Source organism: Bombina bombina, chromosome 12 (assembly GCF_027579735.1).
Source record: "Bombina bombina isolate aBomBom1 chromosome 12, aBomBom1.pri, whole genome shotgun sequence".
Lineage (NCBI taxonomy): Eukaryota > Metazoa > Chordata > Amphibia > Anura > Bombinatoridae > Bombina > Bombina bombina.
In genome coordinates, this window is record NC_069510.1 from 109,642,718 (window position 1) to 109,657,108 (window position 14,391).

General features: G+C 38.9%; 1 protein-coding gene across 3 annotated transcripts in view; it reads right to left on the reverse strand.

Moving 5' to 3' along the window:
* Positions 1 to 668: 668 nt before the first annotated feature.
* The window catches only part of FPGS (folylpolyglutamate synthase), a 52,509-nt gene continuing 38,786 nt past the window's right edge, over positions 669 to 14,391 (reverse strand). For all 3 annotated transcript variants that reach the window (XM_053696003.1, XM_053696002.1, XM_053696001.1), the window contains 4 exons: positions 4,228 to 4,378; positions 3,874 to 3,949; positions 3,611 to 3,677; positions 669 to 1,427 (listed from right to left, as the gene is read on the reverse strand). In XM_053696003.1, the coding sequence (XP_053551978.1) occupies positions 1,003 to 1,427; positions 3,611 to 3,677; positions 3,874 to 3,949; positions 4,228 to 4,378 (719 nt within the window). In that variant the 3' untranslated portion in view covers positions 669 to 1,002. The remainder of the gene's footprint in view (positions 1,428 to 3,610; positions 3,678 to 3,873; positions 3,950 to 4,227; positions 4,379 to 14,391) is intronic.

Below are 14,391 nucleotides of genomic sequence, written 5' to 3' on the forward strand. Positions count from 1 at the left end.
TTAATAAGCCCTTGTGAAGCCCTTATTTACTATCTTAATAAACATGGCTTACCGGATCCCATAGGGAAAATGACAGCTTCCAGCATTACATCGTCTTGTTAGAATGTGTCATACCTCAAGCAGCAAGAGACTGCTCACTGTTCCCCCAACTGAAGTTAATTCCTCTCAACAGTCCTGTGTGGAACAGCCATGGATTTTAGTAACGGTTGCTAAAATCATTTTCCTCATACAAACAGAAATCTTCATCTCTTTTCTGTTTCAGAGTAAATAGTACATACCAGCACTATTTTAAAATAACAAACTCTTGATTGAATAATAAAAACTACAGTTAAACACTAAAAAACTCTAAGCCATCTCCGTGGAGATGTTGCCTGTACAACGGCAAAGAGAATGACTGGGGTAGGCGGAGCCTAGGAGGGATCATGTGACCAGCTTTGCTGGGCTCTTTGCCATTTCCTGTTGGGGAAGAGAATATCCCACAAGTAAGGATGACGCCGTGGACCGGACACACCTATGTTGGAGAAAAAAGTCAGAAATTTGCATATCATCCCCCACGCCTTTGCATAAAAAACAGCATCATGCTCATATCTAAAGGTATTTTTGCCACCATGTGGCCATTTAAAGCATTACACATTGACTTTACCATAGAAAATAAACAAAACGACAAGTAAAATGTTAATAAATATATTCTGCAGCAATTAAATAAAAAAAAAAAAAAAAAAAAGTATACAGAGCATTACCTAAACCTTATCCATCAAGGATCAAATAACAGTAAAATGTAATATTATTATACAGCAATTATAGAGAGGGGCCAATGGTACAGAGTTGAGAAGAGATGGTCTAAATGTTAATTTATCTACACAGAGATAACTCCAGTCTCAGAAGGGGTAAACCTCTGCAGAAACAGAAGAAAATAGTGGTTAACCCGTTTCAGATAGTGATGAATAGTCCATGCTATTCAAAGTAAGATTACAAATTCTAAGACTGCCATAATTTGCGTGGTTATTTAGAGAGTGACTTGTCAAGCAGCTTCAGAGCTCCACCCACAAGATGCAAACTTCCGGTAATAAGGACCTGGATACGAGAAGCTTCCCTCAGCAGCACAGAGCCAGAGCTTGCCACAGGGTGATGGTGCAGAAGGTTAATGTCTGGGCATAAGAAATCTGGGTCTCTCCCTTGGCTTGCCCATTGCAGGGCGTGGGAGATTGAAGGGAACACCAAAGAGTTGCAATTTAGGAGTCGCTCAGAGGAGGGAGCAAGTAGAAGGGGAATTCCACGTTGGCTTTCCTTGATCAGGGAGTCTACAGGAAGTGAGGAATCCCAAGGATCAGAACAACCACGTTCCTCCATCAGCTGGTTCCAGTTCTTCTGGTTGTCAAGACACTGTGTGAGGACGCTCTCCAGGGTCACATTAAAATTCTGCTGGTCTGAGGAGGGAAAGAAACACTTATCAGAGCGGATCAGCCTCTTACTCCAGGTATAGATTAAGACCCTTCAGTGCATCACGCTGTAAAGATTAATCCATGCAACTATCCCCACTCATCTGAATCAGGATTCATAGTCCTGCTGCCAAATAAGTGGCTATTGTAGAAGGATTAATCACAGAATATAAATCCATGGTTCTTAATTTGTTGGTGTGGACTCAAAGTTGGGTAGCTCTGAAGGACCATAAAAAGGTTAGAAGAGTGCATGAAATAATCAGCAAGCTTAAGCCAGTGGTCCACAATTATCTATTTACTGCAATGTCAGTCTTCCCACTTCTAATTAATATGGGATGACATGAGACCTGTGATCAGGGCACACTTTACTACAGCCTGGCCACAGAGAGTGCAAAGAGTCATGTTCTGGGAGACAACCCAGGACCACCACTGTGTGTGACTAATACATTTCATCTCCCTGTCTGCCTACAAACATGGAAAGTTCAACTTGGATCTTCTCGAACTGGAAAGAGGTTTATGAAGGGGTGCAAATTATATTACTATTACATCTGAAGGGTGAAGCTTTGAGCTAATTTATAACTGAATGGTAGTCACAGGTACACGTCATAACTGATATGGGAGAGCTTAAGAGACATAAAACTCAAAAATGTTCTTTAGTGATTCAGATAGAGCATACAATTTTCAACAACATTCTCGTGATATCCATTGTTGGAGGTGCATTGCACTTCTATGAGCTAACTTAACACATCAGGTTAGCCATTGGCAAGAGGCCTATATGTGCAGCCACAATTCAGCAGTTAGCTCCCAGTAGTGCATTTATGTTCATGAGCCTTCCTAGGGTATGCTTTAACAAAGGATAACAAGAAAGAAGGAAATTAGAAGTAGAATGGTAAGTTGTTTAAAATGTAATGTTCTATCTGTATCAAAGTTTAATTCTGACTTTACTGTCCCTTTAAGTCAGAGTTTGGACTATGAGGCAGCCGGATTTATGATCAATAGTAAAAAACAAATATATTTAAATTTATTAGATAACCCTTTTTAAAAATACATAATTGAATAACAGTGTTTGCAGCCTATTTAGTGCCTTACTACAAAACAGGTATTGTATCATTAGGAATTAAAGCTCCAAGGCGAAGACACTAAACCAGGTGGTAAAAACGCTGCTGAATACTTTTGATGTTTGCATTTCTGGTATTAAACCATAACAACAATATAAACATGAAACAAAGCACTAATTAGCAGCTGTTTGAGGGTGTACAGCATTCCAAATCTGTACTGATGAAACCCCAACTTTCAAGAAGGCATGAGCTCAGAATTTGCTAAAGACAGACCTTTTTATTGGTACATGGTTCTGATGCAACAGGTCCTGTGATTGGCTGGTGCTGCTCAGTAATGTTTATGCGGGTAAAAGACAATGATGTTGACTGCGTGCAGATGTGCTCTATCCTCTCTATGTCGCTTTAATAGCTAACTACTATAACACTATCTGTAGAATTACTGACTATATACCTGCCCTCCATATGCTGCATTAGCAGTTGCTATATACCATACCACTGTGTGATTACTTGCATACTAAATTAATTTCACACTGCAAGGGCACATTCCAGACTATTTGCTATAATATTTCCTATAGGAAAATTATGGTCTACACAACTGCCCTTTGTAAGCTGCAGTAGAGTCAATTCAATATGTGAATTTAGTTAGTATCCAAATGTGGAACAAGTTGGACACTTGTGGCATCCAACTCTCTTTCTGGATTTGCACAGATCTTAGCGAGTTTCACTTTAAGAAATCCAGCTCCAAAAAAGAACTGGAATACAGTGAGGCCACGACCTTCTCCATTAGGATACTAACAAAGTTTTAGAATGCACATAGCTAGTGTCAATACAGCATAAGAGAGTATGAAACTTATCTATGCAACAAAACATCACAATAAAACTAGTGTTAGTAATTTCTAAACTTTACATATACCAGACATGAGATATGGTGCGTAATAAACATAAGCTTAGAAACCACTTGGACGTGAAGCTAGACAACTACTACTAGCAGTAGAACATAAAGAAACAGATCTATAAACTAAAATATTAAAGATTTTTTGCCACTAGTTCTTCCTTGTAGCTTGTTTAAAAAAAATAAAAAATATATATACTTCTATTAAGTGCTCCACTTACCTACAATCCCCACACCCGACATTTCACTAATGTTAGGGCAGAATATGGCGTAGTCAAAATGGCAGGGCTGAAACACAAGGATATACTAACTGAGTAATCTGGTAAAAAGAGTCTATGCAAAAACATATTTTATAAAGCAGCAAACAATAGATAATGCAACCTTCTCCACTTGATGGAATAAAAATGTACAGCTCAATGGCATTCTGTAAGAGTAAAGTGTGTTAGAGATGAGATGGAAAGAAGAAGTCAATGGCCGTAGTTACCTGGAGAAGCTTCATTAAGGCGGCTGTGTCCCTGTCCCCTGTTGCATTAAATATCAACACCCGGAGCACTGACCCGCTTCGGAAAAAAAATAAAAACATTTTTTTAGTAAGAGACAAAAAATTATCAGCAATGAGTAAATGTATAGCACCCAGCATGGCGCAGACAGATCCAACCCAAACATACGTCAGTGCGTGATGCAGAGATTGGTACATTTCTGCGCCACCCACAGAAATATCCAGCCCCCAGCTTACGTCATTGCATGATGCACCCCCCAAGCATACATATTTTACACACAGTCAGAGCCGTTATACGGTCCCCACACAAACCACAGCATAACCCAGTGCCCTCCTTACCCTCCTGCCTTCTCTTCATCAAGAGCGACGTGCCTAAACCACCTAACACACGCCTTCACGCTGTTGCTGGTGTGTGCGCCATCTATATAATAAGTCATAGGGCCACGCTGCAGGACCTGTGTACGCCCCAGCCACACCGTCTCCTGTAACCCTGCAGATAACACATTAGCTCTCACACTGCACTAGATGACCATACTGATAGGCAGCTTTACATTTGGTAAGACAGACTACAATTTAAAAGAAGGTAACAGACAGGTAAATTGCTCAAACTGCACAAAATAGAACACCATACATTTTTTAAAAGGAAATGAAACACAATTTTTTTTCTTTGATTCAGATAGAGAATACAATTTTAAACAACTTTCAACTTTACTTCTATTACCAAATATGCTACATTATCTTTGTATCCTTTGTTAAAATGAACACCAATGCCCTACTGGGAGTTAGCTGAATATATTAGGTAAGCCAATTAAGAGAGGCTTATATGTGCAGACACCAATCAGCAGCTAGTTCTCTGTTGCATGCTTTTCAACAAAGTATTCCAAACAGCAAAGCAAATTAAATAAGTTGTTTAAAATAATATCCTCTAAATGAAACACTGAAGACATTTTTTGGGTTTTTATGTCCCTTTAATAGCGCTCATGCAATAGAAGAGGGTACATGTTTACTGTAAAATAAAAGGACGTTCTGAACTCAATCTTTGGCTACATGGAACACTTTTGCCATCTAGTGGCGAAAAAAACATAATTTATGTAAGAACTTACCTGATAAATTCATTTCTTTCATGTAATTGGCAAGAGTCCATGAGCTAGTGACATATGGGGATATACAATCCTACCAGGAGGGGCAAAGTTTCCCAAACCTCAAAATGCCTATAAATACACCCCTCACCACACCCACAATTCAGTTTTACAAACTTTGCCTCCTATGGAGGTGGTGAAGTAAGTTTGTGCTAAGATTTCTACGTTGATATGCGCTTCTCAGCATTGTTGAAGCCCGATTCCTCTCAGAGTACAGCGAATGTCAGAGGGACGTGAAGGGAGTATCACCTATTAAATACGATGATTTCTCTAACGGGGGTCTTTTTCATGGGTTCTCTGTTATCGGTCGTAGAGATTCATCTCCTACCTCCCTTTTCAGATCGACGATATATTCTCAATTTACCATTACCTCTACTAATAACTGTTTTAGTACTATTTTGGCTATCTGCTATATGTGGATGGGTGTCTTTTGGTAAGTATGTTTTTTATTACTTAAGACACCTCAGCTATGGTTTGGCACTTTATGCATTTATATAAAGTTCGAAATATATGTATTGTACTTATATTTGCCATGAGTCAGGTTCATGTATTTCCTTCTGCAGACTGTCAGTTTCCTATTTGTGGAATATAAACATCTTTTAAAATGAATTTTATTTCTTACCTGGGGTTTAGTCTTTTTTTCAATTGACTACTTCTTACAAATTGAGGGCGGTATTAGGCCCGCGGGTGCGACAAATGCTAAAACTTTATTGCATCATTTTTGGCGCGAAAGAGTACGTTTATGTACTTTTCACACGGTTGCGTCATTAGTGACGCGAGTGTGTCATTTCCGGTTATTTTTTGGCGCCAAAAAAGTTTAGTTACGTTGTGCGTCATACTTGGCGCCAAACTTTTTCATTATTTCAATACCCCATTGATGTTTGCCTCTTGATTTTTTCAATATCAGAGGGCTATGCTATTTGCATTTTTTCCCATTCCTGAAACTGTCATATAAGGAAATAGATCATTTTGCTTTATATGTTGTTTTTTCTCTTACATTTTGCAAGATGTCTCACTTTGATCCTGCCTCAGAAGCTTCTGCTGGAACATTACTGCCTGACATCGGTTCTACCAAAGCTAAGTAATTAGTTATAAAATTGTAGAAGTTATATCGCTGAATGTCATTTGTAATAGTTGTTTTGATAAACTTTTACATGCAGATAATGTGTCCATCAGTAATAGTACATTGCCAGTTGCAGTTCCTTCAACTTCTAATGTGCATAATATACCTGTAAATTTTTAAGAATTTATTTCTGATTCTATTCTGAAGGCTTTGTCTGCATTTTCACCTTCAAATAAATGTAATAGGTCTTTTTAAAACTTCTCATTTAGTTGATGAAATTTCAAATGACCAACAATATGATAATTTATCCTCTTCTGATATGGATCTATCTGATTCAGTAGATCCTCCTCAGACATTGACACTGACAAATCTACATATTTATTTAAAATTGAGTACATGCGTTCTTTATTAAATGAAGTGTTAATTACTTTGGATATTGAGGTAACCAGTCCTCTTGACGTTCAGTCTAATAAACGTTTTAATGCTGTTTTTAAACCTCCTGTGGTTTCTCCAGGGGTTTTTCCTATTCCTGAGGCTATTTCTGATATGATTTCTAAGGAATGGAATAAGACAGGTACTTCTTTTTATTCCTTCAAGGTTTAAAAATTGTATCCTTTGCCAGCAAAATCTAAAGAGTTTTGGGAAAAGATCCCCAAAGTTGATGGGGCTATTTCTACTCTTGCTAAACGTACCACTATTCCTATGGAAGATAGTACTTCCTTTAAGGATCCTTTAGATAAGAAGCTTGAATCTTATCTAAGGAAGGCCTATTTATATTCAGGTCATCTTCTCAGACCTGCAATTTCTTTGGCTGATGTTGCGGTGGCATCAACTTTCTGGTTGGAGAATTTAGCGCAACATGAATTAGATTCTGACATATCTAGCATTATTCGCTTACTGCAACATGCTAATCATTTTATTTGTGATGTTAGATCCATGTCTTTAGCTATATTAGCTAGAAGAGCTTTGTGGCTTAAATCTTGGAATGCTGATATGACATCTAAATCTAGATTACTATCTCTTTCTTTCCAAGGTAATAATTTGGTTCTCAGTTGGATTCTATTATTTCAACTGTTACTGGGGGAAAGGGAGTTTTTTCTGCCTCAGGATAAAAAAACCTAAGGGTAAATCTAAGGCTTCTAACCGTTTTCGTTCCTTTCATCAGAATAAGGAACAAAAACTCAATCCTCCCCCCAAGGAATCTGCCTCCAATTGGAAGCCTTCCTCAAATTGGAATAAATCCAAGCCTTTTAGGAAACCAAAGTCAGCCCCTAAGTCCGCATGAAGGTGCGGTCCTCATTCCAGCTCAGCTGGTAGGGGGCAGATTAAAGTTTTTCAAGGATATTTGGATAAATTCTGTTCAAAATCAATGGATTCAGAGCATTGTCTCTCTAGGCTATCGAATAGGATTCAGAGTAAGACCTCCTGTGAGAAGATTTTTTCTCTCACGTATCCCAGTAAAAGCTCAGGCTTTCCTGAAGTATGTTTCAGACCTGGAGTCTTCAGGGGTAGTCATGCCAGTTCCTCTTCTGGAACAAGGTTTGGGGTTTTATTCAAATCTATTCATTGTCCCAAAGAAGGAAAATTTATTCAGACCAGTTTTGGATCTAAAAATTTTGAATCGTTATGTAAGAGTACCAACTTTCAAGATGGTGACTATAAGGACTATTCTGCCTTTTGTTCAGCGAGGACATTATATGTCCACAATAGACTTGCAGGATGCATACCTTCATATTCCGATTCATCCAGAACATTATCAGTTTCTGAGATTCTCTTTTCTAGACAAGCATTACCAATTTGTTGCTCTTCCATTTGGCCTAGCAACCGCTTCAAGAATCTTTTCAAAGGTTCTGGGTGTCCTACTCTCTGTAATCAGAGAACAGGGTATTGCAGTGTTTCCTTATTTGGACGTTATCTTAGTACTAGCTCAGTCTTTACGTACTGCAGAATCTCACACGAATCAACTAGTGTTTCTTCGGAAACATGGTTGGAGGATCAATTTACCAAAAAGTTTCTTGATTCCTCAGACAAGGGTCACCTTTTTAGGCTTCCAGATAGAGACAGAGTCATGGACACTGAATCTAACAGACAAGAGACGTTTTAAATTGGTTGCATCCTGCCGGCACCTTCTGTCTCAGTCATTCCCTTCAGTGGCTATGTGCATGGAAGTTTTAGGTCTCATGACTGCAGCATCGGACGCGATCCCCTTTTGCTCGTTTTCACATGAGATCTCTTCAGCTTTGTATGCTGAATCAATGGTGCAGGGATTATACAAAGATATCACAATTAATATCCTTAAATCCCAATGTACGATCACCATCGTTTAGTTCAAGGGGCTTCTTTTGTTCGTCCAACCTGGACTGTGATCACAACAGATGCGAGTCTTTCAGGTTGGGGAGCTGTTTGAGGATCTCTGACAGCACAAGGGGTTTGGAAATTTCAAGAGGCGAGATTTCCAATAAATATTTTAGAACTCTGTGCAATTCTCAGAGCTCTTCAGTTTTGGCCTCTGTTAAAGAGAACCGTTCATTTGTTTTCAGACAGACATTTTCACATCAGTGGCATATGTCAATCATCGGGGTGGGACTCACAGTCCCCACGCTATGAAGAAGTATCTCGAATACTTGCTTGGGCGGAATCCAGCTCCCGTCTAATCTCTGCGGTGCATATCCCAGGTGTAGACATTTGGGAAGCGGATTATCTCAGCCGCCAGACTTTACATCCAGGGAGTGGTCTCTCCATCCAGATGTTTTTTCTCAGATTGTTCAGATATGGGGTCTTCCAGAGATAGATCTCATGGCCTCTCATCTAAACAAGAAACTTCCCACATACCTATCCAGGTCCAGGGATGTTCAGGCGGAAGCAGTGGATGCGCTGATACTTTCTTGGTGTTTTCATCCTGCTTATATCTTCCCGCCTCTAGTTCTCCTTCCAAGAGTGATTTCCAAAAATCATCATGGAACAATCATTTGTGTTGCTGGTAGCGCCAGCATGGCCACAAAGGTTTTGGTATGCGGAACTGGTTCGGATGTCCAGTTGCTCGCCTTGGCCACATCCGTTACGGCCAGACCTACTATCTCAAGGTCCTTTTTTCCATCAGGATCTCAAATCATTAAATTTGAAGGTATGGAAATTAAACGCTTAGTACTAAGTCATAGAGGTTTCTCTGACTCAGTGATTGATACTATGTTTCAAGCTCGTAAATCAGTCTCTAGGAAGATTTATTATAGAGTTTGGAAGACTTACATTTCATGGTGTTCTTCTCATAAATTCTCCTGGCATTCTTTTAGAATTCCTAGAATTTTTCAGTTTCTTCAGGATAGTTTGGATAAGGTTTTGTCTGCAAGTTCCTTGAAAGGACAAATCTCTGCTCTTTCCGTATTATTTCACAGAAAGATTGCTATACTTCCTGATATACACTGTTTTGTACAGGCTTTAGTTCGTATTAAGCCTGTCATTAAATCAATTTCTCCTCCTTGGAGTCTTAATTTGGTTCTGAAGGCTTTACAGGCTTCTCCAGTTGAGCCTATGCATTCTTTGGACATTTAACTACTTTCTTGGAAAGTGTTGTTCTTTTTGGCTATCTCTTCTGCTAGAAGAGTTTCTGAGCTATCTGCTCTTTCTTGTGAATCTTTCTGATTTTTCATCAGGATAAGGCGGTTTTGCAGACTTCATTTAACTTTTTACCTCAGGTTGTGAATTCTAACAACATTAGTAAAGAAATTGTTGTCCCTTCCTTGTGTCCTAATCCTAAGAATCCTTTGGAAAGATCCTTACATTCTTTGGATGTGGTGAGAGCTTTGAAATATTATGTTAAAGCTTTTTGATTCTTCAAGCTTATTTGGAGTCGGGTCAAGCCCCGCCTCAGAGAATTATAACTCATTCTACTAGATCAGTCTCCACTTCGTGGGCTTTTAAGAATGAAGCTTCAGTTGATCAGATTTGCAAAGCAGCGACTTGGTCCTCTTTGCATACATTTACTAAATTCTACCTTTTTTTGTATTTGCTTCTTCGGAAGCAGTTTTTGGTAGAAAAGTTCTTCAGGCAGCTGTTTCAGTTTGATTCTTCTGCTTTTGATTTAAGTTTTTTTCTTTCAAAAATGAAAATAAACTATTTTTTTGGGTTGTGGATTAATTTTTTCAGAGGTATATGGCTGTTTTTATTTTATTCCCTCCTTCTCTAGTGACTCTTGAGTGGAAGACTCCACATCTTGGGTATTGATATCCCATATGTCACTAGCTCATGGACTCTTGCCAATTACATGAAAGAAAACAATTTATGTAAGAACTTACCTGATAAATTCATTTCTTTCATATTGGCAAGAGTCCATGAGGCCCACCCTTTTTATGGTGGTTATGATTTTTTGTATAAAGCACAATTATTTCCAAATTTCCTTTGTTGATGCTTTCAACTCCTTTCTTTATCACCCCACTGCTTGGCTATTTGTTAAACTGAATTGTGGGTGTGATGAGGAGTGTATTTATAGGCATTTTGAGGTTTGGGAAACTTTGCCCCTCCTGGTAGGATTGTATATCCCATACGTCACTAGCTCATGGACTCTTGCCAATATGAAAGAAACAAATTTATCAGGTAAGTTCTTACATAAATTATGTTTTCTTTCATATTGGCAAGAGTCCATGAGCTAGTGACGTATGGGATATACAATCCTACCAGGAGGGGCAAAGTTTCCCAAACCTCAAAATGCCTATAAATACACTCCTCATCACACCCACAATTCAGTTTAACAAATAGCCAAGTAGTGGGGTGATAAAGAAAGGAGTAAAAAGCATCAACAAAGGAATTTGGAAATAATTGTGCTTTATACAAAAAATCATATCCACCATAAAAAGGGTGGGTCTCATGTTTCTTGCCAAAATGAAAGAAATTAATTTATCAGGTAAGTTCTTACATAAATTATGTTTTCTTTCATGTAATTGGCAAGAGTCCATGAGCTAGTGACGTATGGGATAGTAATACCCAAGATGTGGAACTCCACAGAAGAGTCACTAGAGAGGGAGGGATAAAATAACAGCCATTTTCCGATGAAAAAATTAATCCGCAACCCAAAATATAAGTTTATTCTTATAATGAAAAGAAAAAACTTAAACATAAGCAGAGGAATCAAACTGAAACAGCTGCCTGAAAAACTTTTCTACCAAAAACTGCTTCCGAAGAAGCAAATACATCAAAACGGTAGAATTTAGTAAATGTATGCAAAGACCAAGTTGCTGCTTTGCAAATCTGATCAACTGAAGCTTCATTCTTAAAAGCCCACAAAGAGGAGACTGATCTAGTAGAATAAGCTGTAATTCTCTGAGGCGGGGCCTGACCCGACTCCAAATAAGCCTGATGAATCAAAAGCTTTAACTAAGATGCCAAGGAAATGGCAGAAGCCTTCTGACCTTTCCTACAACCAGAAAAGATAATAGACTAGAAGCCTTCCTGAAATCTTTAGTAGCTTCAACATAATATTTCAAAGCTCTTACCACATCCAAAGAATGTAAGGATCTCTCCAAAGATATAAAGAGTAGAGAGAGGGCGCCACAATAGCGTGATACCGTCTGGAATGCAGGTACAGATAAAAGTAAGTATTATGCTTACCAAATAGTGTGGCACTGTGCTGTGACCAGTGCAAAAAAGCAGGCTAGCACTTATCAGTGGCTAGTACACTGTGGAAGCCAAGCTCCAAAGGCACTTGTCCTGGTTGCAACTTTGTATGTCTCCTGTTGACTGGATTTCAGGTGCTGCAAAAGTGTAATCTTTTGTGTGTTGTTCAGTTGGTATTGATAAACCACAACACAGACAACTTCAAATAAAAATGACTTAATACTTATGACGCGTTTCTCAACCTCAAAAGGGTCGTTTCATCAGATAAAAAAAAGTGACTTTTTTATCTGATGAAACGACCCTTTTGAGGTTGAGAAACGCGTCATAAGTATTAAAAGTCATTTTTATTTGAAGTTGTCTGTGTTGTGGTTTATCAATACCAACTGAACAACACACAAAAGATTACACTTTTGCAGCACCTGAAATCCAGTCAACAGGAGACATATACAAAGTTGCAACCAGGACAAGTGCCTTTGGAGCTTGGCTTCCACAGTGTACTAGCCTCTGATAAGTGCTAGCCTGCTTTTTTGCACTGGTCACAGCACAGTGCCACACTATTTGGTAAGCATAATACTTACTTTTATCTGTACCTGCATTCCAGACGGTATCACGCTATTGTGGCGCCCTCTCTCTACTCTTTATATTTTAACAGTTGTTCCACACTCTCTGGGATCAAGAGGAGCAGCCTGACTCACCATACCCATTGGGAGGATACCTTTATTTCCTCAATTTACCACCAGCTTATGGACATTAAACAGGACTAATACGGTAGATCTGATCTACTATATTTAAAGTGTTTGACCTTGTTTTATTGAATATTGTTTTCTTTTTTAAACATCAGAACTCTTTTATATCCCTTTATTGGGATATGTTCATTTTTTATCTCTCCAAAGAATTCTTAGGATTAGGACACAAAGAAGGGACAACAATTTCTCTATTAATGTTGTTAGAATTCACAACCTTAGGTAGAAATTTAAACGATGTCCGCAAAACTGCCTTATCCTGATGGAAAATCAGAAAAGGAGATTCACAAGAAAGAGCAGATAATGTGGAAACTTTTCTAGCAGAAGAGATGGCCAAAAGGAACAACAACAAGACTTTCCAAAAAAGTAGTTTAATGTCCAAAGAATGCATAGGCTCAAAACGGAGGAGCCTGTAAAGTCTTCAAAACCAAATTAAGATTCCAAGGAGGAGATATCGACTTAATGACAGGCTTGATACGAACCAAAGCCTGTACAAAACAGTGAATATCAGGAAGCTTAGCAATCTTTCTGTGAAATAAAACAGAAAGAGCAGAGATTTGTCCCTTCAAGGAACTTGCAGACAAACCCTTATCCAAACCATCCTGAAGAAACTGTAAAATTCTAGGAATTCTAAAAGAATCCCATCAGAATTTATGAGAAGAACACCATGAAATATAAGTCTTCCAAACTTGATAATAAATCTTCCTAGAAACAGATTTACGAGCCTGTAACATAGTATTAATCACCGAGTCAGAGAAACCTCTATGACTAAGCACTAGGCGTTCAATTTCCATACCTTCAAATTTAATGATTTGAGATCCTGATGGAAAAAACGGACCTTGAGACAGAAGGTCTGGCCTTAATGGAAGTGGCCAAGGTTGGCAACTGGACATTCGAACAAGATCTGCATACCAAAACCTATGAGGCCATGCTGGAGCTACTAGCAACACAAACGATTGTTCCATGATGATTTTGGAGATCACGCTTGGAAGAACTAGAGGCGGGAAAATACAAGGAACTGTTAACACATCCGCCTGAGGATCCCTGGACCTGGACAGGTACCTGGGTAGTTTCTTGTTTAGATGGGAAGCCATCAGATCTATTTCTGGAAGATCCCACATCTGAACAATCTAAGAAAACACAACTGGATGGAGCAACCACTCCCCCGGATGTAAAGTCTGATGGCTGAGATAATCCGCTTCCCAATTGTCTATACCTGGGATATGAACCGCAGAAATTAGACAGGAGCTGGATTCTGCCCAACCAAGTATCCGAGATACTTCTTTCATAGCTTGGGGACTGTGAGTCCCACCCTGATGATTGACATATGCCACAGTTGTGATATTGCCTGAAAACAAATGAACGGTTCTCTCTTCAACAGAGGCCAAACCTAAAGAGCCCTGAAAATAGCATGGAGTTCTAAAATATTGATTGGTAACCTTGCCTTTTGAGATTTCCAAACCCCTTGTGCTGTCAGAGCTCCCCAGACAGCTCCCCAACCTGAAAGACTTGCATCTGTTGTGATCACAGACCAGGTTGGACAAACTAAAGAGGCCCCTTGAACTATACAATGGTGATCTAACCACCAAGTCAGAGAGAGACGAACATTGGGATTTAAGGATATGAATTGTGATATAATTGTATAATCCCTGCACCATTGGTTCAGCATACAAAGCTGGAGAGAGGTCTCATATGAAAACGAGCAAAGGGGATTGCGTCCGATGCTGCAGTCATGAGACCTAAAACTTCTTTAATCACATAGCTACTGAAGGTAATGACTGAGACTGAAGGTAATGACTGAGACTGAAGGTTTCGACAAGCTGAAACCAATTTTAATTGTCTCTTGTCTGTTAGAGACAGAGTCATGGACACTGAATCTATCTGGAAACCTAAACAAGGTGACCCTTGTCTGAGGAATCAAAGAACTTTTTTGGTAAATTGATACTCCAAC